This window comes from Eulemur rufifrons, chromosome 30, assembly GCF_041146395.1.
Source record: "Eulemur rufifrons isolate Redbay chromosome 30, OSU_ERuf_1, whole genome shotgun sequence".
NCBI classification, from domain to species: domain Eukaryota; kingdom Metazoa; phylum Chordata; class Mammalia; order Primates; family Lemuridae; genus Eulemur; species Eulemur rufifrons.
The window spans coordinates 37,915,300-37,940,804 of NC_091012.1; the positions used below are offsets into that span (position 1 = coordinate 37,915,300).

Below are 25,505 nucleotides of genomic sequence, written 5' to 3' on the forward strand. Positions count from 1 at the left end.
TGCAAACCATTTATCCAACAAAGCCCTAGAATCTAGAATATAGATCTAGATTCTAGGTCTGGTCACAGGTACCCCTCCCTTCCCTAATGAGAAAAGCAGCAGCCCCTCCTATCCCTCAATACCTGCCCCAAAACTGAAACAAAGAAATTCCTTACTCCTAGTGCCAACATCTCCTGGCTGAGGAAGCTCCCATCCCCCAGCCCTAAGAACCTATATAAACCCACCCAGACTTCTGGGCGGCACGGCTTCTCTGGGCCCACTCCGTGGGTCCCGTGAGGCTCACCCGGGTCCCTCTCTCGGGACTCTTTACCCCCACGCGGGAGTGCTCCAATAAAGCCTCTTTACTTAGCCCTTTCAACTCTGCTCGTCTTTCTTTCTCTGGCGCCGGCCACTCCAAAAAACCTTACAATCGTTAGCCATTAGAGAAATGCAAATCAAAAACACAATGAGATATCACTACACACCTATCAAAGTGGCTAAAATTTAAAAAGTACTGACAGTAAACACTGGCAAGGATGTGGAGACACTGGGTCTCTCACACATTACTAGAGGCAATGTAAACTGATGCAGCCACTGTGGAAAACAGTTTGGTACTTTTTTATAAAATTAAATATGCATTAATAATGACCATATCAACCAGCAATTGCACACTTGAGACATTTATCCCAGAGAAATGAAAATTTATCTCTACACGAAAACCTGTACACAAATGTTCATGGCAGCTTTATTCATAAGAGCCAAAAACTGGAGACAGCAAAAATATCCTTCCTTGGGTGAATGGTTAAACAAATGGTGGCATATCAATTCCAAGGGATGCTGATTAGCAGTAAAGAGGAATGAACTACTGATACATGCAACAATTTCGATACATTTCCAGGGAATTACTCTGAATGAAAAAAGCTAATCCCAAAAAGTTACGTACTTTGTAATTCCATTCACATAACGTTTTTCAAATGGCAAAATTTTAAGAATGTAGAACAGATTAGTGGTCGGCATGGGTTCACCGGGTGTGGCAGGGAAGTGTGCACGGTTTTAAAAGGGCAACACGGGGGATCCTTGTGCTAATGTAACTGTCCAGTATACTTTGGCTGTGGTGTTGAATACACACATCTGCACGTGGGGTAGAATTGTATAGAACTAAAACACACACACACACACACACACACACACACATGAATACAAGTGAAACTGGAGAAATCTGAATAAGATCAGTGGATTGTATCAATATCCTGGTTGTGATATCATACAATACTCTTGCAAAAGTTATCACTGTGGGAAACTGCGTAAAGTGTCCATGGGTTGTCTTTGTTATTACATTTTAAATCTACATGTGCATCTAAAATTATCTCAATAAAAACTTCAACTGAAAAAATATAGGAGCAGAGTCTTAACATGTTAAGCCCCTGTAAAGGTTTCTACAAGGAATGTTTCTCCTCTTCCCATGTATACACTTACCTGTAGGAGACTCTCTAAGGCTATCCCTGAACTCTTGGGGACCTTGGATCTATGGTTCTTCCCCTTGCTCTAAATAGGTCACTTTAAGTTCAGGATGCAATAATAATGCTCTGAGAATAAAACCTTGAGGTCATGGACTGTCATCTCAATTCCAGACTACCGTCAGGTAGAGTGAATAACACTTTTATACTTTTTTTTACTCCAAATGTTTAAATGGGCAGAATCTTGGATCCAATATCTTCTTTATACTCTACTGTGGATGTGGGTAGATATGCAATGAGGAAGCTAAGAAGTAAATGTAAGGCAGATAGAGGAAAACAACTTAGGGAATGGGAATCCCGTTATACTGAAGTAGACTTGGTTAGACATGATAGTGACTTAGACAAGGATGATGAAAGTGGAAGGGCTTGAGACATGGCTGGATTCAGGCTATAGCTTGAAGATAGACCTAAGAGAACCTGCCAATGGATCAGCTGTGGAGTATAACAGAAAGATTGGAGTCAAGGATGAGTGACAGGATTTTGGCCTTGGCAACTGGGTAAATGGGGGTTCCCTTTACTGAGATGGAAAAGATATGACAAGAGAAGGTTTTTAGGGTGGAGGTGAGGGTATGATAGATCAAGAATTCTATTTAGAATGTAGAAGTGAGACATGTGTATTAATAAAAAGCTCCCCTGGTGAACCAGGTAAGCCTTTTCTTTCCCCCACACCATCAAGCTGAGAACCAACCAGCTATTAGAACACTGGGACTCTCTCACAGGGTCCACTTTCCATAAACCGCGGACATAACATATTATTGAACTTCTACACAGAAGGAAGGAATATTTACCTATGCCGATGGCATTCTCATAGATATCCTGCATAACATTCATGTAGAGAGTCTTCTGAGAAGTATCCAATAATTGCCATTCTTCCTCAGAAAAATACATAGCCACATCTTCAAACGTCAACAAACTCTAGAGAACAGAATGGGCTGTAGTTTAGTACTTGCCACTCTAGAAGTTGTCCTACCACCCGTCTCTGAATTACACAGTAGGTCAGGGGCAGAAGAAGTTAACAACACAAGATTTAGGGGGAAAAAAGCAAGATGGCAGAAAGGAAGAAGCAAAGAGGATCAGTCAACAGCCTAGGAGGTGCCCAATTCCCACAGTGCCAAGCCTATTTGGCTAGAAGACAGTTGGGGCCAACATGCCTCAAAGCACCTGCTGGACACTATGGGTCCTAGTCAGCAGGGGCAAGCAGACACAAGGCCATGTTCAGGTTGCCTGAAAAACCTGGAGAGTACAGCTCACCTGGGACTTAGGCAAGATGAGCTCAGATGCCATCTTCTGGTCTTTGGGGCTTTTCTGCTCAGAAGAGACTAAAATCTGTTCAGCCTGCGCAGCTGTAAGTGGAAAAAAGCCAGAGAAAATGTCTCTTTCCTGTTTACGAACATCCTGAGCTGATTTCTAAAATACATCAGGATGCCTTCACTAAAGACAGGTCACCTTGACAAGTGTGTGTGTGGTGCCCAGAAGTGGCCTTTTCATTGTAAATAAGAACCAAATATCCACCACTCATAGAACTGGTTCCCCGGTTAGTTCATTATTTCTCCAGATTTCATGAGAGAAATCAGTAAAAGGAAATACATACATTTTTCCTCCCATAAAATAAATTGTTTATTGAGCTGGGCAAAATAGGTCTGAAAATGAAGGACTTAGGTCCCCAGTGTACAGCAGGAAATGTGGAAGACTTTTCTCTTTCATTAGTTTTTCCCTGTTGTACAATTTTCTTCACATTCTGCTATTGACAGCTCATGTCTGATCCCAGTTTCTCCTGCAACTTGTGAGAGTGAGGTGGCCCCACCTGCCCCTGCTCCATCTTCTTCTCTTCTTTCAAATTTCAAAGGAGCAGAGTTCACAGTGTGAGTATCAGGGTTCGTGGTTTGGATATTTCTGTCCCCCAGGCCAACCCCGACCTTCACCCACCTTTGATCTACAGTAATCCCACCTGGGAGACATCACAGCTGCTAGCATAGCTGTACACCTGGAAATTTCCCATGACATCCTAGCTGAACCAATTACTCTCACAGCTCCCAGGAGAAAAGAATTATGATCAAGCTCCTCACCTCTTTCATATACAGGATGGGTTTCTTTGTGAGTATTCCTGCTCAGCTGTTCTCGTAGTACCTGGCGTGTGTTCCAACATTCATTCTGGAACATGCCCATCGGTTGGGGCTCTCCTGGCTTCCACCTGAAGCCTGGGGCCACTGCTGTTCCTCCCACGAGCACTGCTTCCTTTCCCAGCTCATGGGCTGTGACCTAGAAATAATCCCCATCCTCATCAACACAGAACTTACTTTTGGTTTTGGGGTGGTAGTGGAGGGAGGAACAAGAGTAGGGCCCAGATTTGGGGAGTACGTGACATTAATGAAAGGAATAAAAAGACTGAGGAGGTACTGTGCCACTATGCTCCCATAAAGAACTATACTCAAAACCTGGGAAAGTTAGGATAAAATGGAAAAGGCTATGAACAATGCCACTACCCCTCCAACCCAGCAATCCCCATCCCTGTGCACAGAGACCCAGCTCAAGCTATAGGCAGCGTTGGGCAGCCTGCCTGTTCCCCTTCACTGGCTTGCTTTATTGGCTTGGGTCCTTGCCTTTATGGATTTCTATCTCCTAGTTTTCTCCAAAGGATAAGAAATTGAATTAAAAAACTCATTCTTGTCAGCCAGAATTTCCAATCCTCCCATAGCCAGGGAAACATTTCATGGGGAAAGAGAATGGAATGGAGGATGGGGGAAGAGTAGGGCTCCAACCTCCCTCCACATAACTTGGTTGTAATAAGACATCAAAAATATGTCCTGCCTCAGATTCTTTAAGGTGGGCTCCTGAGGAAAGGAAGTGTGCTGCCATCTCCCAGAGGCATACCTTGGTTCCCCACTCTCCAGCACGGCCAAGGACAGGCCACAAAGGGAGGGCACTGGAGGCTCTTTTCTCCCGGCCCAGAGATACGTGTTCCCACTACAGAGGACACTACCCCTCAGCATCCTGATTCCCTCCACTTCTCTGTTGGCATTTGTCTTTGTTCCATATCTTTGTTTCCCTTTTTTCCCTTTTTATTTCTTCTCTTTTATTGCAGTCTCCCTAGAGTTGTTTGATTTATATTTCTGTTTCTCTCCTTTGGTCTCTCTAAGCAGTGTCCATTTTTTGGACCTTTTCTCCTTTCCCAACTCCTTCTGGCCTTTTATTTCTGTTTCTAAGAACTTAAGTCGTGCTTCTTTAGCCATGCCACACTAGGCCCACCACTTTCAATTCACACTGGTCCTAAATTGGGAAAAAATATATTTCTTTTCTCTTACGCCAGGAAAGACTCTGCCAGGAACTCTGAAACCCTTGGCCTGACTATTACTGCATGTCTGTGATTTCGGATCCCACCTAGTTGTCCTAAAGGAACAACAGAAGAGTGACTCAATCTTTCTTATTCCCTCACAACCTCCCACCCCAATATATGCACCACTATCCTATTTCATTGCATATGTAAGGAATCTTTTGTCTTACCTCATTCTTTGTTCCATCAGGTTTTCTCTGCAAGCATTCTACCAGGAACACAGCCTGTTTGACATTCTGGGGATGATGCTCTCCTGTGTGAATTCTTTGGTGTGTCTGTAGATGTGTATTATGACTAAAGCTTTTCCCACACCATGAGCATCTATATGGTTTTATTCCTTGGTGTGTCATGAAGTGCTTCTTACGATCTGAACTCCATCTAAATCTCCTATCACACTGTTGACATTTATAGGGTTTCTCTTCAGTGTGAATTCTCTGGTGCTTAATAAGGTCAGAGCTAACTTTGAAGCTTTTCCCACATTCCTGACACGTAAAAGGTTTCTCTACTGTGTGGCCTTTCCCATGAAGATCTGTAAGTTTTGGAAGCTCTTCTTTACAAGATGAAAGTTTCTTTCTTTTCTTCCCTGGAAAAGCTCGACACCATTTCTGAACCCTGTGTGTATCACCATGATTTACCTTGTTCGTTGTTTTCTGGGAAACTTCCATTCTGGTCTTTTCTGATACTTTGCATCCTGGTATTTGTATTTCTGATGCAGGAACAGATACAGGCTGATCGTTTCCAGTGTGTTTTTTGAGCATTAACCCTGTTAGAATCAACAGAAGAATCAGCCATCTGTATCTCAGTACAAGAAAACTACACAAATGGAGACAAAAGTCAATGATGATTGCTTTTAAAAAAAATACAGGAACAAGTTATTTCTAGTTCATTTCTCCTTGATCCTCCCCATGAGGCATAACAACAAACCCATTAAATAATGCTAGAGATAACACAAACAAAATTCTAAAAAGTGTTAAGAAAAAGACAAACCGGTTTTGGACCCCAGAACTAGAATCATAATGTAGCAGGCTGTCTTACATCCCCATACCCAACAGAAAAAGGCAACCCAGATCCCAGGTTGTTCCAACCCTCAACCTATCAACAGAAGGCTTCCTGGGTAGGTTTATTCCTTCCCCAGCATGAATGGGAAACCTGACAACATCAAGCAAACCACACATCACTGGCAAAGGGGATCAGCCTGGAGTCCTGTCAACAGTAAGTGGCAAGGAGAGGAACTTGCCCTCCCTACTGGGCTACAGACTCTCCTCAACCCAAGCCGAAAGATACCAAAACGTACAAGCAGAACTGGCAGTAGGGACCCAGCCCCATCAAGAGGAATGCTTGGGAAGCCTCTGGAATACTGTAGATATGAGACTCCCTCCACTCAGTAGGAGACACCAAAGTGGGCAGGCAGAACTGGCAAGAGGGAAACAGCCACAACAAGCGGCCTGGACTATGAAGTCTCTTAATCCCCATGGGTCTGAGACTCTCCTTCCCCACTGAGATATACCCTAGCCTAAGAAAATGCTTTCCACACCCTCAGGCAGCAGCAGCAGCAGCAAGGACCCATGGGAGCCCCAGAAGTACCAGATAAACCAAGGAGACCAAAATAACACCACACAGGCTCTGAAAATTATCACTGGAAGCATATCCTACAAAAGAAGGAAAGAACCTCTAGGCTAAACTAAAACAGGGTGACTGCCTGCTAAAATAAAATATTATTTAACTACGACCCAGACTTTCCTAACATAATAGACAAAATGATCAAGCAATGGAAATATGACAAAAATGTAATCAAACTAAACATCAAAACCAGAAAACCTAAAAACATGTGGAAATCAAACAAAACACTTCCAAATAACCCATGATTCAAACAGAAAGTCTCAAAGGATATTTAAAAATAGAGTCAAACTGAGGAAGGAAATCGCAGAGCGTGTAAACAGGTGGAAAACCATACCATGCTCCTGGATCGGAAGAATCAACATTGTTAAAATGTCTATACCACCCAAAGTGATCTACAGATTCAATGCAATCCCTATTAAATTACCAACATCATTTTTCACAGATACAGAAAAACTAATTTTACGCTTTGTATGGAACCAGAGAAGACCCCGTGTAGCAAAAGAAATTTTAGGCAATAAAAACAAAATGGGAGATATTAATTTACCAGACTTCAAACTATACTACAAGGCCGTGGTTATTAAAACTGCATGGTATTGGCACAAGTGCAGGGGCACAGACCAGTGGAACAGAACACAAAATCCAGATATAAAACCATCCTCATAGAGCCATCTAATCTTTGACAAAGCAGACAAAAATATACTCTGGGGAAAAGAATCTTTATTCGATAAATGGTGCTGGGAAAACTGGATAGCCACATGCAGAAGACTGAAACAGGACCCACAGCTTTCACCTCTCACAAGCACCACATATACTCAGCAGCAAATTCGTTTCCCTGATCATCACCGAAGTGCACATTTGGGAATAACACCAATTGGGTGTCAGACAGATGTAGGGGATGGCTGTCTACCTACATAATGAGTGTGATGTGCACTGTCTCGGGAATGGACAGGCTTGAAGCTCTGACTCGGGGGGTGGGGGACGTGGGCAATATACATAACCTAAACTTTTGTACCCCCATAATAAGCTGAAATAAAAAAATTGAGTTGAATGAACATAAAATTACAATATATCAAAATATATGGAATTCAAGTTGAAGAAGTCCTCAGAGAGAAATTTATAGCTCTAAATGTTAACAATAGAAAAGAGGAAAGGCCTCAAATCAATAATCTAAGTTCCTACCTCAAGAAACTAGAAAAAAGGGAAAATACGCCCAAAGCAGAATGAAACAGGAAATACCTATGAGGGCAGAGAGCATCATCGATAAAAGGTATGCTCTTCAACAAATTAATAAAACTGATAAAACTCTATCAAGATTGACAAAAATAAAAAGAAGACACAGATCACCAATATCCAGAAGGAAATAGAGCATACCACTACACATTCTACAGCAACTAAAAACATAAGAGAATACCATGAGCTTTAAGTTCACGAATTTTAAAAGTTAGGGAAAATGGAACAATTCCTTGAAAACCAGAAACTACTAAAATCCAACCAACATGAAGCAGATAACCCGAACAGTGCTATGACCATTAAAGAAACTGAATTCATAATTTTAAAGCTTCCCCAAAAGAAATATGCAGATCCAGATGGTGTCACTGGAGAATTCTACCAAATATTTAAAGAATTAACGACTGTGATGAATGTCTTCCAAAAAAGAGGAGGAACTACTACCCAAATCATTTTATAAGGACAGTGTTACCCTGATACCAAAACCATACAAAGGCAGTACTAAATTAAAAGAAACAAAAACTACACACTAACATTTCCCAAGAATTTAAATGCAACAATTATCAACAAAATATTGGCAAACTCAGTGCAACAATGCAACAATGCATTGTTGCAACAGTGCAACAATGTATAAGGAGAATGATATACCATGACCAAGTGGGATTCACTGCAGGTATGCAAAGCTGGTTCAACATTTGAAAATCAATCAACATAACCCACCTGATCAACAAACTAAAGAGAAAAGATCATATGTTTCCATCAACTGACACAGAAAAAGTAATTGACAAAATCCCACATCCATTTATGAGTAAAAAAATACTCATAAAGTTAGGAATGATATCAACTTGATAAAGAATATCAAGAAAAACCCCTTAATAGGTAATGGTGAAAGACTGAATGTTTTCATGCTAAAATTGGGAACAAGATAAGGATGTCTGCTGTCACCACTCTTATTCAACATAGTGGATCTAATGCAATAAGGCAAGACAAAGAAATCAAAGGTATTGTAGATGATATGGATTGCCTATGTAGAAAATCTCAAGGAATCTACCAAAAAAACCCTTAGAACTAGTAAGTGAATTCAGTACAGTCACAGGATAAAATAACAAAACCCAAAATCAATGGCATTCCTATCTAAAAACAATGAACATGCAGAAACCAAAATTAAAAATAATACCATTTATAATTGCTCCAATGAAAATGAAAAGCTAGGGCATATACTCACCAAAACATACAGAGTATATGTATGCTGAAAACTACAAAAAGTTACTGGAAGAAATTAAAGAAGACCTAACTTAATAGAGACATACTGTGTTTGTGGATTGGAAGAATCAACATTTAATAGCAAAGATGTCAATCCTCCTCAAACGGATGTATAGCTTTAATGCAACTTCTGGCAAAATCCCAACAAAGTTTATTGTAGACATAAATAAGCTTACACTAAAATTTACATGGAAAGGCATAGGCCCCAGAATAGCTGAAAGAATATTGACAAAGAATAAAGTGGGAAGAATCACTCTACCCGATAGATATGAAGGCTAGCTATACAGCTACAGTAATCAAAACAGTGCAATATTGGCAGAGGGATAGACACAGCTCAGTGGAACAGAATAGATGTACACAAATGTGCCCAACTGATCTTTGATGAAAAAGCACAAAAGCAATTCGATGGAGGAAGGACAGCCTTTTCAACAAATGACGCTGAAGTAATTGGACCTCCACAGGCAAAACAAACAAACAAAAAAAACCCTTAACCTCACATCTTATATAATAATTAACTCAAAATGAATCAGGGACTTAAATGTAAAAAATTTTAAATTATAAAAGTTTTAGGAGAAAACAAAGCAGAAAATTTTAGGGATAGAGAGGTAAGCTAGTTGGAGTTCTAGACTTGACACCAAAAACACAATCTATAAAAGGACAAAAGGGAAAATCAGTCCTTATCAAAGTTAAAAACTTTTACTTGTGGAAGCCCATGGGAAGAATATAAAGATGATATACAGACTAGGAAAAAATTCTTTGCAAACCATTTATCCAACAAAGCCCTAGAATCTAGAATATAGATCTAGATTCTAGGTCTGGTCACAGGTACCCCTCCCTTCCCTAATGAGAAAAGCAGCAGCCCCTCCTATCCCTCAATACCTGCCCCAAAACTGAAACAAAGAAATTCCTTACTCCTAGTGCCAACATCTCCTGGCTGAGGAAGCTCCCATCCCCCAGCCCTAAGAACCTATATAAACCCACCCAGACTTCTGGGCGGCACGGCTTCTCTGGGCCCACTCCGTGGGTCCCGTGAGGCTCACCCGGGTCCCTCTCTCGGGACTCTTTACCCCCACGCGGGAGTGCTCCAATAAAGCCTCTTTACTTAGCCCTTTCAACTCTGCTCGTCTTTCTTTCTCTGGCGCCGGCCACTCCAAAAAACCTTACAATCGTTAGCCATTAGAGAAATGCAAATCAAAAACACAATGAGATATCACTACACACCTATCAAAGTGGCTAAAATTTAAAAAGTACTGACAGTAAACACTGGCAAGGATGTGGAGACACTGGGTCTCTCACACATTACTAGAGGCAATGTAAACTGATGCAGCCACTGTGGAAAACAGTTTGGTACTTTTTTATAAAATTAAATATGCATTAATAATGACCATATCAACCAGCAATTGCACACTTGAGACATTTATCCCAGAGAAATGAAAATTTATCTCTACACGAAAACCTGTACACAAATGTTCATGGCAGCTTTATTCATAAGAGCCAAAAACTGGAGACAGCAAAAATATCCTTCCTTGGGTGAATGGTTAAACAAATGGTGGCATATCAATTCCAAGGGATGCTGATTAGCAGTAAAGAGGAATGAACTACTGATACATGCAACAATTTCGATACATTTCCAGGGAATTACTCTGAATGAAAAAAGCTAATCCCAAAAAGTTACGTACTTTGTAATTCCATTCACATAACGTTTTTCAAATGGCAAAATTTTAAGAATGTAGAACAGATTAGTGGTCGGCATGGGTTCACCGGGTGTGGCAGGGAAGTGTGCACGGTTTTAAAAGGGCAACACGGGGGATCCTTGTGCTAATGTAACTGTCCAGTATACTTTGGCTGTGGTGTTGAATACACACATCTGCACGTGGGGTAGAATTGTATAGAACTAAAACACACACACACACACACACACACACACACATGAATACAAGTGAAACTGGAGAAATCTGAATAAGATCAGTGGATTGTATCAATATCCTGGTTGTGATATCATACAATACTCTTGCAAAAGTTATCACTGTGGGAAACTGCGTAAAGTGTCCATGGGTTGTCTTTGTTATTACATTTTAAATCTACATGTGCATCTAAAATTATCTCAATAAAAACTTCAACTGAAAAAATATAGGAGCAGAGTCTTAACATGTTAAGCCCCTGTAAAGGTTTCTACAAGGAATGTTTCTCCTCTTCCCATGTATACACTTACCTGTAGGAGACTCTCTAAGGCTATCCCTGAACTCTTGGGGACCTTGGATCTATGGTTCTTCCCCTTGCTCTAAATAGGTCACTTTAAGTTCAGGATGCAATAATAATGCTCTGAGAATAAAACCTTGAGGTCATGGACTGTCATCTCAATTCCAGACTACCGTCAGGTAGAGTGAATAACACTTTTATACTTTTTTTTACTCCAAATGTTTAAATGGGCAGAATCTTGGATCCAATATCTTCTTTATACTCTACTGTGGATGTGGGTAGATATGCAATGAGGAAGCTAAGAAGTAAATGTAAGGCAGATAGAGGAAAACAACTTAGGGAATGGGAATCCCGTTATACTGAAGTAGACTTGGTTAGACATGATAGTGACTTAGACAAGGATGATGAAAGTGGAAGGGCTTGAGACATGGCTGGATTCAGGCTATAGCTTGAAGATAGACCTAAGAGAACCTGCCAATGGATCAGCTGTGGAGTATAACAGAAAGATTGGAGTCAAGGATGAGTGACAGGATTTTGGCCTTGGCAACTGGGTAAATGGGGGTTCCCTTTACTGAGATGGAAAAGATATGACAAGAGAAGGTTTTTAGGGTGGAGGTGAGGGTATGATAGATCAAGAATTCTATTTAGAATGTAGAAGTGAGACATGTGTATTAATAAAAAGCTCCCCTGGTGAACCAGGTAAGCCTTTTCTTTCCCCCACACCATCAAGCTGAGAACCAACCAGCTATTAGAACACTGGGACTCTCTCACAGGGTCCACTTTCCATAAACCGCGGACATAACATATTATTGAACTTCTACACAGAAGGAAGGAATATTTACCTATGCCGATGGCATTCTCATAGATATCCTGCATAACATTCATGTAGAGAGTCTTCTGAGAAGTATCCAATAATTGCCATTCTTCCTCAGAAAAATACATAGCCACATCTTCAAACGTCAACAAACTCTAGAGAACAGAATGGGCTGTAGTTTAGTACTTGCCACTCTAGAAGTTGTCCTACCACCCGTCTCTGAATTACACAGTAGGTCAGGGGCAGAAGAAGTTAACAACACAAGATTTAGGGGGAAAAAAGCAAGATGGCAGAAAGGAAGAAGCAAAGAGGATCAGTCAACAGCCTAGGAGGTGCCCAATTCCCACAGTGCCAAGCCTATTTGGCTAGAAGACAGTTGGGGCCAACATGCCTCAAAGCACCTGCTGGACACTATGGGTCCTAGTCAGCAGGGGCAAGCAGACACAAGGCCATGTTCAGGTTGCCTGAAAAACCTGGAGAGTACAGCTCACCTGGGACTTAGGCAAGATGAGCTCAGATGCCATCTTCTGGTCTTTGGGGCTTTTCTGCTCAGAAGAGACTAAAATCTGTTCAGCCTGCGCAGCTGTAAGTGGAAAAAAGCCAGAGAAAATGTCTCTTTCCTGTTTACGAACATCCTGAGCTGATTTCTAAAATACATCAGGATGCCTTCACTAAAGACAGGTCACCTTGACAAGTGTGTGTGTGGTGCCCAGAAGTGGCCTTTTCATTGTAAATAAGAACCAAATATCCACCACTCATAGAACTGGTTCCCCGGTTAGTTCATTATTTCTCCAGATTTCATGAGAGAAATCAGTAAAAGGAAATACATACATTTTTCCTCCCATAAAATAAATTGTTTATTGAGCTGGGCAAAATAGGTCTGAAAATGAAGGACTTAGGTCCCCAGTGTACAGCAGGAAATGTGGAAGACTTTTCTCTTTCATTAGTTTTTCCCTGTTGTACAATTTTCTTCACATTCTGCTATTGACAGCTCATGTCTGATCCCAGTTTCTCCTGCAACTTGTGAGAGTGAGGTGGCCCCACCTGCCCCTGCTCCATCTTCTTCTCTTCTTTCAAATTTCAAAGGAGCAGAGTTCACAGTGTGAGTATCAGGGTTCGTGGTTTGGATATTTCTGTCCCCCAGGCCAACCCCGACCTTCACCCACCTTTGATCTACAGTAATCCCACCTGGGAGACATCACAGCTGCTAGCATAGCTGTACACCTGGAAATTTCCCATGACATCCTAGCTGAACCAATTACTCTCACAGCTCCCAGGAGAAAAGAATTATGATCAAGCTCCTCACCTCTTTCATATACAGGATGGGTTTCTTTGTGAGTATTCCTGCTCAGCTGTTCTCGTAGTACCTGGCGTGTGTTCCAACATTCATTCTGGAACATGCCCATCGGTTGGGGCTCTCCTGGCTTCCACCTGAAGCCTGGGGCCACTGCTGTTCCTCCCACGAGCACTGCTTCCTTTCCCAGCTCATGGGCTGTGACCTAGAAATAATCCCCATCCTCATCAACACAGAACTTACTTTTGGTTTTGGGGTGGTAGTGGAGGGAGGAACAAGAGTAGGGCCCAGATTTGGGGAGTACGTGACATTAATGAAAGGAATAAAAAGACTGAGGAGGTACTGTGCCACTATGCTCCCATAAAGAACTATACTCAAAATCTGGGAAAGTTAGGATAAAATGGAAAAGGCTATGAACAATGCCACTACCCCTCCAACCCAGCAATCCCCATCCCTGTGCACAGAGACCCAGCTCAAGCTATAGGCAGCGTTGGGCAGCCTGCCTGTTCCCCTTCACTGGCTTGCTTTATTGGCTTGGGTCCTTGCCTTTATGGATTTCTATCTCCTAGTTTTCTCCAAAGGATAAGAAATTGAATTAAAAAACTCATTCTTGTCAGCCAGAATTTCCAATCCTCCCATAGCCAGGGAAACATTTCATGGGGAAAGAGAATGGAATGGAGGATGGGGGAAGAGTAGGGCTCCAACCTCCCTCCACATAACTTGGTTGTAATAAGACATCAAAAATATGTCCTGCCTCAGATTCTTTAAGGTGGGCTCCTGAGGAAAGGAAGTGTGCTGCCATCTCCCAGAGGCATACCTTGGTTCCCCACTCTCCAGCACGGCCAAGGACAGGCCACAAAGGGAGGGCACTGGAGGCTCTTTTCTCCCGGCCCAGAGATACGTGTTCCCACTACAGAGGACACTACCCCTCAGCATCCTGATTCCCTCCACTTCTCTGTTGGCATTTGTCTTTGTTCCATATCTTTGTTTCCCTTTTTTCCCTTTTTATTTCTTCTCTTTTATTGCAGTCTCCCTAGAGTTGTTTGATTTATATTTCTGTTTCTCTCCTTTGGTCTCTCTAAGCAGTGTCCATTTTTTGGACCTTTTCTCCTTTCCCAACTCCTTCTGGCCTTTTATTTCTGTTTCTAAGAACTTAAGTCGTGCTTCTTTAGCCATGCCACACTAGGCCCACCACTTTCAATTCACACTGGTCCTAAATTGGGAAAAAATATATTTCTTTTCTCTTACGCCAGGAAAGACTCTGCCAGGAACTCTGAAACCCTTGGCCTGACTATTACTGCATGTCTGTGATTTCGGATCCCACCTAGTTGTCCTAAAGGAACAACAGAAGAGTGACTCAATCTTTCTTATTCCCTCACAACCTCCCACCCCAATATATGCACCACTATCCTATTTCATTGCATATGTAAGGAATCTTTTGTCTTACCTCATTCTTTGTTCCATCAGGTTTTCTCTGCAAGCATTCTACCAGGAACACAGCCTGTTTGACATTCTGGGGATGATGCTCTCCTGTGTGAATTCTTTGGTGTGTCTGTAGATGTGTATTATGACTAAAGCTTTTCCCACACCATGAGCATCTATATGGTTTTATTCCTTGGTGTGTCATGAAGTGCTTCTTACGATCTGAACTCCATCTAAATCTCCTATCACACTGTTGACATTTATAGGGTTTCTCTTCAGTGTGAATTCTCTGGTGCTTAATAAGGTCAGAGCTAACTTTGAAGCTTTTCCCACATTCCTGACACGTAAAAGGTTTCTCTACTGTGTGGCCTTTCCCATGAAGATCTGTAAGTTTTGGAAGCTCTTCTTTACAAGATGAAAGTTTCTTTCTTTTCTTCCCTGGAAAAGCTCGACACCATTTCTGAACCCTGTGTGTATCACCATGATTTACCTTGTTCGTTGTTTTCTGGGAAACTTCCATTCTGGTCTTTTCTGATACTTTGCATCCTGGTATTTGTATTTCTGATGCAGGAACAGATACAGGCTGATCGTTTCCAGTGTGTTTTTTGAGCATTAACCCTGTTAGAATCAACAGAAGAATCAGCCATCTGTATCTCAGTACAAGAAAACTACACAAATGGAGACAAAAGTCAATGATGATTGCTTTTAAAAAAAATACAGGAACAAGTTATTTCTAGTTCATTTCTCCTTGATCCTCCCCATGAGGCATAACAACAAACCCATTAAATAATGCTAGAGATAACACAAACAAAATTCTAAAAAGTGTTAAGAAAAAGACAAACCGGTTTTGGACCCCAGAACTAGAATCATAATGTAGCAGGCTGTCTTACATCCCCATACCCAACAGAAAAAGGCAACCCAGATCCCAGGTTGTTCCAACCCTCAACCTATCAACAGAAGGCTTCCTGGGTAGGTTTATTCCTTCCCCAGCATGAATGGGAAACCTGACAACATCAAGCAAACCACACATCACTGGCAAAGGGGATCAGCCTGGAGTCCTGTCAACAGTAAGTGGCAAGGAGAGGAACTTGCCCTCCCTACTGGGCTACAGACTCTCCTCAACCCAAGCCGAAAGATACCAAAACGTACAAGCAGAACTGGCAGTAGGGACCCAGCCCCATCAAGAGGAATGCTTGGGAAGCCTCTGGAATACTGTAGATATGAGACTCCCTCCACTCAGTAGGAGACACCAAAGTGGGCAGGCAGAACTGGCAAGAGGGAAACAGCCACAACAAGCGGCCTGGACTATGAAGTCTCTTAATCCCCATGGGTCTGAGACTCTCCTTCCCCACTGAGATATACCCTAGCCTAAGAAAATGCTTTCCACACCCTCAGGCAGCAGCAGCAGCAGCAAGGACCCATGGGAGCCCCAGAAGTACCAGATAAACCAAGGAGACCAAAATAACACCACACAGGCTCTGAAAATTATCACTGGAAGCATATCCTACAAAAGAAGGAAAGAACCTCTATGCTAAACTAAAACAGGGTGACTGCCTGCTAAAATAAAATATTATTTAACTACGACCCAGACTTTCCTAACATAATAGACAAAATGATCAAGCAATGGAAATATGACAAAAATGTAATCAAACTAAACATCAAAACCAGAAAACCTAAAAACATGTGGAAATCAAACAAAACACTTCCAAATAACCCATGATTCAAACAGAAAGTCTCAAAGGATATTTAAAAATAGAGTCAAACTGAGGAAGGAAATCGCAGAGCGTGTAAACAGGTGGAAAACCATACCATGCTCGTGGATCGGAAGAATCAACATTGTTAAAATGTCTATACCACCCAAAGTGATCTACAGATTCAATGCAATCCCTATTAAATTACCAACATCATTTTTCACAGATACAGAAAAACTAATTTTACGCTTTGTATGGAACCAGAGAAGACCCCGTGTAGCAAAAGAAATTTTAGGCAATAAAAACAAAATGGGAGATATTAATTTACCAGACTTCAAACTATACTACAAGGCCGTGGTTATTAAAACTGCATGGTATTGGCACAAGTGCAGGGGCACAGACCAGTGGAACAGAACACAAAATCCAGATATAAAACCATCCTCATAGAGCCATCTAATCTTTGACAAAGCAGACAAAAATATACTCTGGGGAAAAGAATCTTTATTCGATAAATGGTGCTGGGAAAACTGGATAGCCACATGCAGAAGACTGAAACAGGACCCACAGCTTTCACCTCTCACAAGCACCACATATACTCAGCAGCAAATTCGTTTCCCTGATCATCACCGAAGTGCACATTTGGGAATAACACCAATTGGGTGTCAGACAGATGTAGGGGATGGCTGTCTACCTACATAATGAGTGTGATGTGCACTGTCTCGGGAATGGACAGGCTTGAAGCTCTGACTCGGGGGGTGGGGGACGTGGGCAATATACATAACCTAAACTTTTGTACCCCCATAATAAGCTGAAATAAAAAAATTGAGTTGAATGAACATAAAATTACAATATATCAAAATATATGGAATTCAAGTTGAAGAAGTCCTCAGAGAGAAATTTATAGCTCTAAATGTTAACAATAGAAAAGAGGAAAGGCCTCAAATCAATAATCTAAGTTCCTACCTCAAGAAACTAGAAAAAAGGGAAAATACGCCCAAAGCAGAATGAAACAGGAAATACCTATGAGGGCAGAGAGCATCATCGATAAAAGGTATGCTCTTCAACAAATTAATAAAACTGATAAAACTCTATCAAGATTGACAAAAATAAAAAGAAGACACAGATCACCAATATCCAGAAGGAAATAGAGCATACCACTACACATTCTACAGCAACTAAAAACATAAGAGAATACCATGAGCTTTAAGTTCACGAATTTTAAAAGTTAGGGAAAATGGAACAATTCCTTGAAAACCAGAAACTACTAAAATCCAACCAACATGAAGCAGATAACCCGAACAGTGCTATGACCATTAAAGAAACTGAATTCATAATTTTAAAGCTTCCCCAAAAGAAATATGCAGATCCAGATAGTGTCACTGGAGAATTCTACCAAATATTTAAAGAATTAACGACTGTGATGAATGTCTTCCAAAAAAGAGGAGGAACTACTACCCAAATCATTTTATAAGGACAGTGTTACCCTGATACCAAAACCATACAAAGGCAGTACTAAATTAAAAGAAACAAAAACTACACACTAACATTTCCCAAGAATTTAAATGCAACAATTATCAACAAAATATTGGCAAACTCAGTGCAACAATGCAACAATGCATTGTTGCAACAGTGCAACAATGTATAAGGAGAATGATATACCATGACCAAGTGGGATTCACTGCAGGTATGCAAAGCTGGTTCAACATTTGAAAATCAATCAACATAACCCACCTGATCAACAAACTAAAGAGAAAAGATCATATGTTTCCATCAACTGACACAGAAAAAGTAATTGACAAAATCCCACATCCATTTATGAGTAAAAAAATACTCATAAAGTTAGGAATGATATCAACTTGATAAAGAATATCAAGAAAAACCCCTTAATAGGTAATGGTGAAAGACTGAATGTTTTCATGCTAAAATTGGGAACAAGATAAGGATGTCTGCTGTCACCACTCTTATTCAACATAGTGGATCTAATGCAATAAGGCAAGACAAAGAAATCAAAGGTATTGTAGATGATATGGATTGCCTATGTAGAAAATCTCAAGGAATCTACCAAAAAAACCCTTAGAACTAGTAAGTGAATTCAGTACAGTCACAGGATAAAATAACAAAACCCAAAATCAATGGCATTCCTATCTAAAAACAATGAACATGCAGAAACCAAAATTAAAAATAATACCATTTATAATTGCTCCAATGAAAATGAAAAGCTAGGGCATATACTCACCAAAACATACAGAGTATATGTATGCTGAAAACTACAAAAAGTTACTGGAAGAAATTAAAGAAGACCTAACTTAATAGAGACACACTGTGTTTGTGGATTGGAAGAATCAACATTTAATAGCAAAGATGTCAATCCTCCTCAAACGGATGTATAGCTTTAGTGCAACTTCTGGCAAAATCCCAACAAAGTTTATTGTAGACATAAATAAGCTTACACTAAAATTTACATGGAAAGGCATAGGCCCCAGAATAGCTGAAAGAATATTGACAAAGAATAAAGTGGGAAGAATCACTCTACCCGATAGATATGAAGGCTAGCTATACAGCTACAGTAATCAAAACAGTGCAATATTGGCAGAGGGATAGACACAGCTCAGTGGAACAGAATAGATGTACACAAATGTGCCCAACTGATCTTTGATGAAAAAGCACAAAAGCAATTCGATGGAGGAAGGACAGCCTTTTCAACAAATGACGCTGAAGTAATTGGACCTCCACAGGCAAAACAAACAAACAAAAAAAACCCTTAACCTCACATCTTATATAATAATTAACTCAAAATGAATCAGGGACTTAAATGTAAAAAATTTTAAATTATAAAAGTTTTAGGAGAAAACAAAGCAGAAAATTTTAGGGATAGAGAGGTAAGCTAGTTGGAGTTCTAGACTTGACACCAAAAACACAATCTATAAAAGGACAAAAGGGAAAATCAGTCCTTATCAAAGTTAAAAACTTTTACTTGTGGAAGCCCATGGGAAGAATATAAAGATGATATACAGACTAGGAAAAAATTCTTTGCAAACCATTTATCCAACAAAGCCCTAGAATCTAGAATATAGATCTAGATTCTAGGTCTGGTCACAGGTACCCCTCCCTTCCCTAATGAGAAAAGCAGCAGCCCCTCCTATCCCTCAATACCTGCCCCAAAACTGAAACAAAGAAATTCCTTACTCCTAGTGCCAACATCTCCTGGCTGAGGAAGCTCCCATCCCCCAGCCCTAAGAACCTATATAAACCCACCCAGACTTCTGGGCGGCACGGCTTCTCTGGGCCCACTCCGTGGGTCCCGTGAGGCTCACCCGGGTCCCTCTCTCGGGACTCTTTACCCCCACGCGGGAGTGCTCCAATAAAGCCTCTTTACTTAGCCCTTTCAACTCTGCTCGTCTTTCTTTCTCTGGCGCCGGCCACTCCAAAAAACCTTACAATCGTTAGCCATTAGAGAAATGCAAATCAAAAACACAATGAGATATCACTACACACCTATCAAAGTGGCTAAAATTTAAAAAGTACTGACAGTAAACACTGGCAAGGATGTGGAGACACTGGGTCTCTCACACATTACTAGAGGCAATGTAAACTGATGCAGCCACTGTGGAAAACAGTTTGGTACTTTTTTATAAAATTAAATATGCATTAATAATGACCATATCAACCAGCAATTGCACACTTGAGACATTTATCCCAGAGAAATGAAAATTTATCTCTACACGAAAACCTGTACACAAATGTTCATGGCAGCTTTATTCATAAGAGCCAAAAACTGGAGACAGCAAAAATATCCTTCCTTGGGTGAATGGTTAAACAAATGGTGGCATATCAATTCCAAGGGATGCTGATTAGCAGTAAAGAGGAATGAACTACTGATACATGCAACAATTTCGATACATTTCCAGGGAATTACTCTGAATGAAAAAAGCTAATCCCAAAAAGTTACGTACTTTGTAATTCCATTCACATAACGTTTTTCAAATGGCAAAATTTTAAGAATGTAGAACAGATTAGTGGTCGGCATGGGTTCACCGGGTGTGGCAGGGAAGTGTGCACGGTTTTAAAAGGGCAACACGGGGGATCCTTGTGCTAATGTAACTGTCCAGTATACTTTGGCTGTGGTGTTGAATACACACATCTGCACGTGGGGTAGAATTGTATAGAACTAAAACACACACACACACACACACACACACACACATGAATACAAGTGAAACTGGAGAAATCTGAATAAGATCAGTGGATTGTATCAATATCCTGGTTGTGATATCATACAATACTCTTGCAAAAGTTATCACTGTGGGAAACTGCGTAAAGTGTCCATGGGTTGTCTTTGTTATTACATTTTAAATCTACATGTGCATCTAAAATTATCTCAATAAAAACTTCAACTGAAAAAATATAGGAGCAGAGTCTTAACATGTTAAGCCCCTGTAAAGGTTTCTACAAGGAATGTTTCTCCTCTTCCCATGTATACACTTACCTGTAGGAGACTCTCTAAGGCTATCCCTGAACTCTTGGGGACCTTGGATCTATGGTTCTTCCCCTTGCTCTAAATAGGTCACTTTAAGTTCAGGATGCAATAATAATGCTCTGAGAATAAAACCTTGAGGTCATGGACTGTCATCTCAATTCCAGACTACCGTCAGGTAGAGTGAATAACACTTTTATACTTTTTTTTACTCCAAATGCTTAAATGGGCAGAATCTTGGATCCAATATCTTCTTTATACTCTACTGTGGATGTGGGTAGATATGCAATGAGGAAGCTAAGAAGTAAATGTAAGGCAGATAGAGGAAAACAACTTAGGGAATGGGAATCCCGTTATACTGAAGTAGACTTGGTTAGACATGATAGTGGCTTAGACAAGGATGATGAAAGTGGAAGGGCTTGAGACATGGCTGGATTCAGGCTATAGCTTGAAGATAGACCTAAGAGAACCTGCCAATGGATCAGCTGTGGAGTATAACAGAAAGATTGGAGTCAAGGATGAGTGACAGGATTTTGGCCTTGGCAACTGGGTAAATGGTGGTTCCCTTTACTGAGATGGAAAAGATATGACAAGAGAAGGTTTTTAGGGTGGAGGTGAGGGTATGATAGATCAAGAATTCTATTTAGAATGTAGAAGTGAGACATGTGTATTAATAAAAAGCTCCCCTGGTGAACCAGGTAAGCCTTTTCTTTCCCCCACACCATCAAGCTGAGAACCAACCAGCTATTAGAACACTGGGACTCTCTCACAGGGTCCATTTTCCATAAACCGAGGACATAACATATTATTGAACTTCTACACAGAAGGAAGGAATATTTACCTATGCCGATGGCATTCTCATAGATATCCTGCATAACATTCATGTAGAGAGTCTTCTGAGAAGTATCCAATAATTGCCATTCTTCCTCAGAAAAATACAGAGCCACATCTTCAAACGTCAACAAACTCTAGAGAACAGAATGGGCTGTAGTTTAGCACTTGCCACTCTAGAAGTTGTCCTACCACCCGTCTCTGAATTACACAGTAGGTCAGGGGCAGAAGAAGTTAACAACACAAGATTTAGGGGGAAAAAAGCGAGATGGCAGAAAGGAAGAAGCAAAGAGGATCAGTCAACAGCCTAGGAGGTGCCCAATTCCCACAGTGCCAAGCCTATTTGGCTAGAAGACAGTTGGGGCCAACATGCCTCAAAGCACCTGCTGGACACTATGGGTCCTAATCAGCAGGGGCAAGCAGACACAAGGCCATGTTCAGGTTGCCTGAAAAACCTGGAGAGTACAGCTCACCTGGGACTTAGGCAAGATGAGCTCAGATGCCATCTTCTGGTCTTTGGGGCTTTTCTGCTCAGAAGAGACTAAAATCTGTTCAGCCTGCGCAGCTGTAAGTGGAAAAAAGCCAGAGAAAATGTCTCTTTCCTGTTTACGAACATCCTGAGCTGATTTCTAAAATACATCAGGATGCCTTCACTAAAGACAGGTCACCTTGACAAGTGTGTGTGTGGTGCCCAGAAGTGGCCTTTTCATTGTAAATAAGAACCAAATATCCACCACTCATAGAACTGGTTCCCCGGTTAGTTCATTATTTCTCCAGATTTCATGAGAGAAATCAGTAAAAGGAAATACATACATTTTTCCTCCCATAAAATAAATTGTTTATTGAGCTGAGCAAAATAGGTCTGAAAATGAAGGACTTAGGTCCCCAGTGTACAGCAGGAAATGTGGAAGACTTTTCTCTTTCATTAGTTTTTCCCTGTTGTACAATTTTCTTCACATTCTGCTATTGACAGCTCATGCCTGATCCCAGTTGCTCCTGCAACTTGTGAGAGTGAGGTGGCCCCACCTGCCCCTGCTCCATCTTCTTCTCTTCTTTCAAATTTCAAAGGAGCAGAGTTCACAGTGTGAGTATCAGGGTTCGTGGTTTGGATATTTCTGTCCCCCAGGCCAACCCCGACCTTCACCCACCTTTGATCTACAGTAATCCCACCTGGGAGACATCACAGCTGCTAGCATAGCTGTACACCTGGAAATTTCCCATGACATCCTAGCTGAACCAATTACTCTCACAGCTCCCAGGAGAAAAGAATTATGATCAAGCTCCTCACCTCTTTCATATACAGGATGGGTTTCTTTGTGAGTATTCCTGCTCAGCTGTTCTCGTAGTACCTGGCGTGTGTTCCAACATTCATTCTGGAACATGCCCATCGGTTGGGGCTCTCCTGGCTTCCACCTGAAGCCTGGGGCCACTGCTGTTCCTCCCACGAGCACTGCTTCCTTTCCCAGCTCATGGGCTGTGACCTAGAAATAATCCCCATCCTCATCAACACAGAACTTACTTTTGGTTTTGGGGTGGTAGTGGAGGGAGGAACAAGAGTAGGGCCCAGATTTGGGGAGTACGTGACATCAATGAAAGGAATAAAAAGACTGAGGAGGTACTGTGCCACTATGCTCCCATAAAGAACTATACTCAAAATCTGGGAAAGTTAGGATAAAATGGAAAAGGCTATGAACAATGCCACTACCCCTCCAACCCAGCAATCCCCATCCCTGTGCACAGAGACCCAGCTCAAGCTATAGGCAGCGTTGGGCAGCCTGCCTGTTCCCCTTCACTGGCTTGCTTTATTGGCTTGAGTCCTTGCCTTTATGGATTTCTATCTCCTAGTTTTCTCCAAAGGATAAGAAATTGAATTAAAAAACTCATTCTTGTCAGCCAGAATTTCCAATCTTCCCATAGCCAGGGAAACATTTCATGGGGAAAGAGAATGGAATGGAGGATGGGGGAAGAGTAGGGCTCCAACCTCCCTCCACATAACTTGGTTGTAATAAGACATCAAAAATATGTCCTGCCTCGGATTCTTTAAGGTGGACTCCTGAGGAAAGGAAGTGTGCTGCCAGCTCCCAGAGGCATACCTTGGTTCCCCACTCTCCAGCACGGCCAAGGACAGGCCACAAAGGGAGGGCACTGGAGGCTCTTTTCTCCCGGCCCAGAGATACGTGTTCCCACTACAGAGGACACTACCCCTCAGCATCCTGATTCCCTCCACTTCTCTGCTGGCATTTGTCTTTGTTCCATATCTTTGTTTCCCTTTTTTTCCTTTTTATTTCTTCTCTTTTATTGCAGTCTCCCTAGAGTTGTTTGATTTATATTTCTGTTTGTCTCCTTTGGTCTCTCTAAGCAGTGTCCATTTTTTGGACCTTTTCTCCTTTCCCAACTCCTTCTGGCCTTTTATTTCTGTTTCTAAGAACTTAAGTCGTGCTTCTTTAGCCATGCCACACTAGGCCCACCACTTTCAATTCACACTGGTCCTAAATTGGGAAAAAATATATTTCTTTTCTCTTACGCCAGGAAAGACTCTGCCAGGAACTCTGAAACCCTTGGCCTGACTATTACTGCATGTCTGTGATTTCGGATCCCACCTAGTTGTCCTAAAGGAACAACAGAAGAGTGACTCAATCTTTCTTATTCCCTCACAACCTCCCACCCCAATATATGCACCACTATCCTATTTCATTGCATATGTAAGAAATCTTTTGTCTTACCTCATTCTTTGTTCCATCAGGTTTTCTCTGCAAGCATTCTACCAGGAACACAGCCTGTTTGACATTCTGGGGATGATGCTTCCGCACCCAGTTCTGGATGTCTCTGGGCAGCATGGCCAGGAACTGGTCTAGCACCAGCAGTTGGAAGATCTGCTCTTTCGAGTTAATCTCTGGCCTCAGCCACTGACGGCATAATTTCTGAAGCTGGCTGACAGCCTCGAGCGGCCCAGGTGCTTCATGATAACTGAAGCTCCTGAAGAGCCTGCGAGCGCTCTCAGGATCAAGATCCTCTATTTGTATGCTGTATTTCTTACTTTGACTAGATCTCTCTTTTACAGACCCCTTACTCTCCCACATAGACCCCATCTGGAGGTTCAAGCATGCATCTGCCTTCAGCTCTCTCCTCAGCATTTGCTCCACTGCCCCGTACCACCTTACACAGCTGAGACCCCGTCAAACAGATCTTCTTCCCAAGGGTACTGAGGGAGAGCAGGAAAAAAATACATGTCAAGAAGAAAGCCATGTGGCATGTATTTACTTGCTCTTTATCATCACAAAAAAATTAACAGAAAAGTTCCCGTTCTGCCTCCCCTATAAAATGAACTGCTAAGTATTAGGACACTCATTATGATAGATTATTCAGGAGGTATTAATATGTTTCTCTCCTTTTCTTTGCTACTCAACTTTGAAACAAGGCACAGCTCAGAGAAGGTAAATGTCAATCAATGTCTTTCTCTCTCTCTCTCTCTCTTTTTTTTTTTTTTTTTTTTGGTTAATAGTAGAGGAAAGGTTGGTGGGTGAGAAAACTAGCACCCATTGGCCAAATGGAGCTTTGAGATTATTTAATACTTAATCTGTGTGTTTCCTGTCCCAGCTTCACAAACAGGGCATATTTGAGTTTCTCTAAATTTTAAAAGATCATCTCAGTTTTTTTTTTCTTAAGTCAGCAGAAAAATGACTTCTGTGCCCCTTCTCATGAAGATTGAAGCCTTTATTTCATGGAACATTCGATACTCCCCTTTCCATCGTCTTAATGCCAGTAGGAGAACTGAGACAATGAGATCAGAGTAGAAGTAATTAGGGAAAAAGTAACCTTATTCCTCTCAGAAAATGTCCCTCC

General features: G+C 41.4%; 1 protein-coding gene across 1 annotated transcript in view; it reads right to left on the reverse strand.

Annotated features, from left to right (window-relative positions):
* LOC138378868 (zinc finger protein 75D-like) overlaps positions 1–24,835 on the reverse strand; it is a 28,166-nt gene extending 3,331 nt beyond the window's left edge. Inside the window, exons 1-9 of the mRNA XM_069464191.1 lie at positions 24,386–24,835; positions 22,951–23,143; positions 22,136–22,227; positions 21,673–21,799; positions 14,755–15,284; positions 4,998–5,327; positions 3,563–3,755; positions 2,748–2,839; positions 2,285–2,411 (exon numbers count right to left, since the gene is read on the reverse strand). Coding sequence (XP_069320292.1) covers positions 2,285–2,411; positions 2,748–2,839; positions 3,563–3,755; positions 4,998–5,327; positions 14,755–15,284; positions 21,673–21,799; positions 22,136–22,227; positions 22,951–23,143; positions 24,386–24,796 — 2,095 coding nt within the window. The 5' untranslated portion in view covers positions 24,797–24,835. The remainder of the gene's footprint in view (positions 1–2,284; positions 2,412–2,747; positions 2,840–3,562; positions 3,756–4,997; positions 5,328–14,754; positions 15,285–21,672; positions 21,800–22,135; positions 22,228–22,950; positions 23,144–24,385) is intronic.
* Positions 24,836–25,505: the final 670 nt, after the last annotated feature.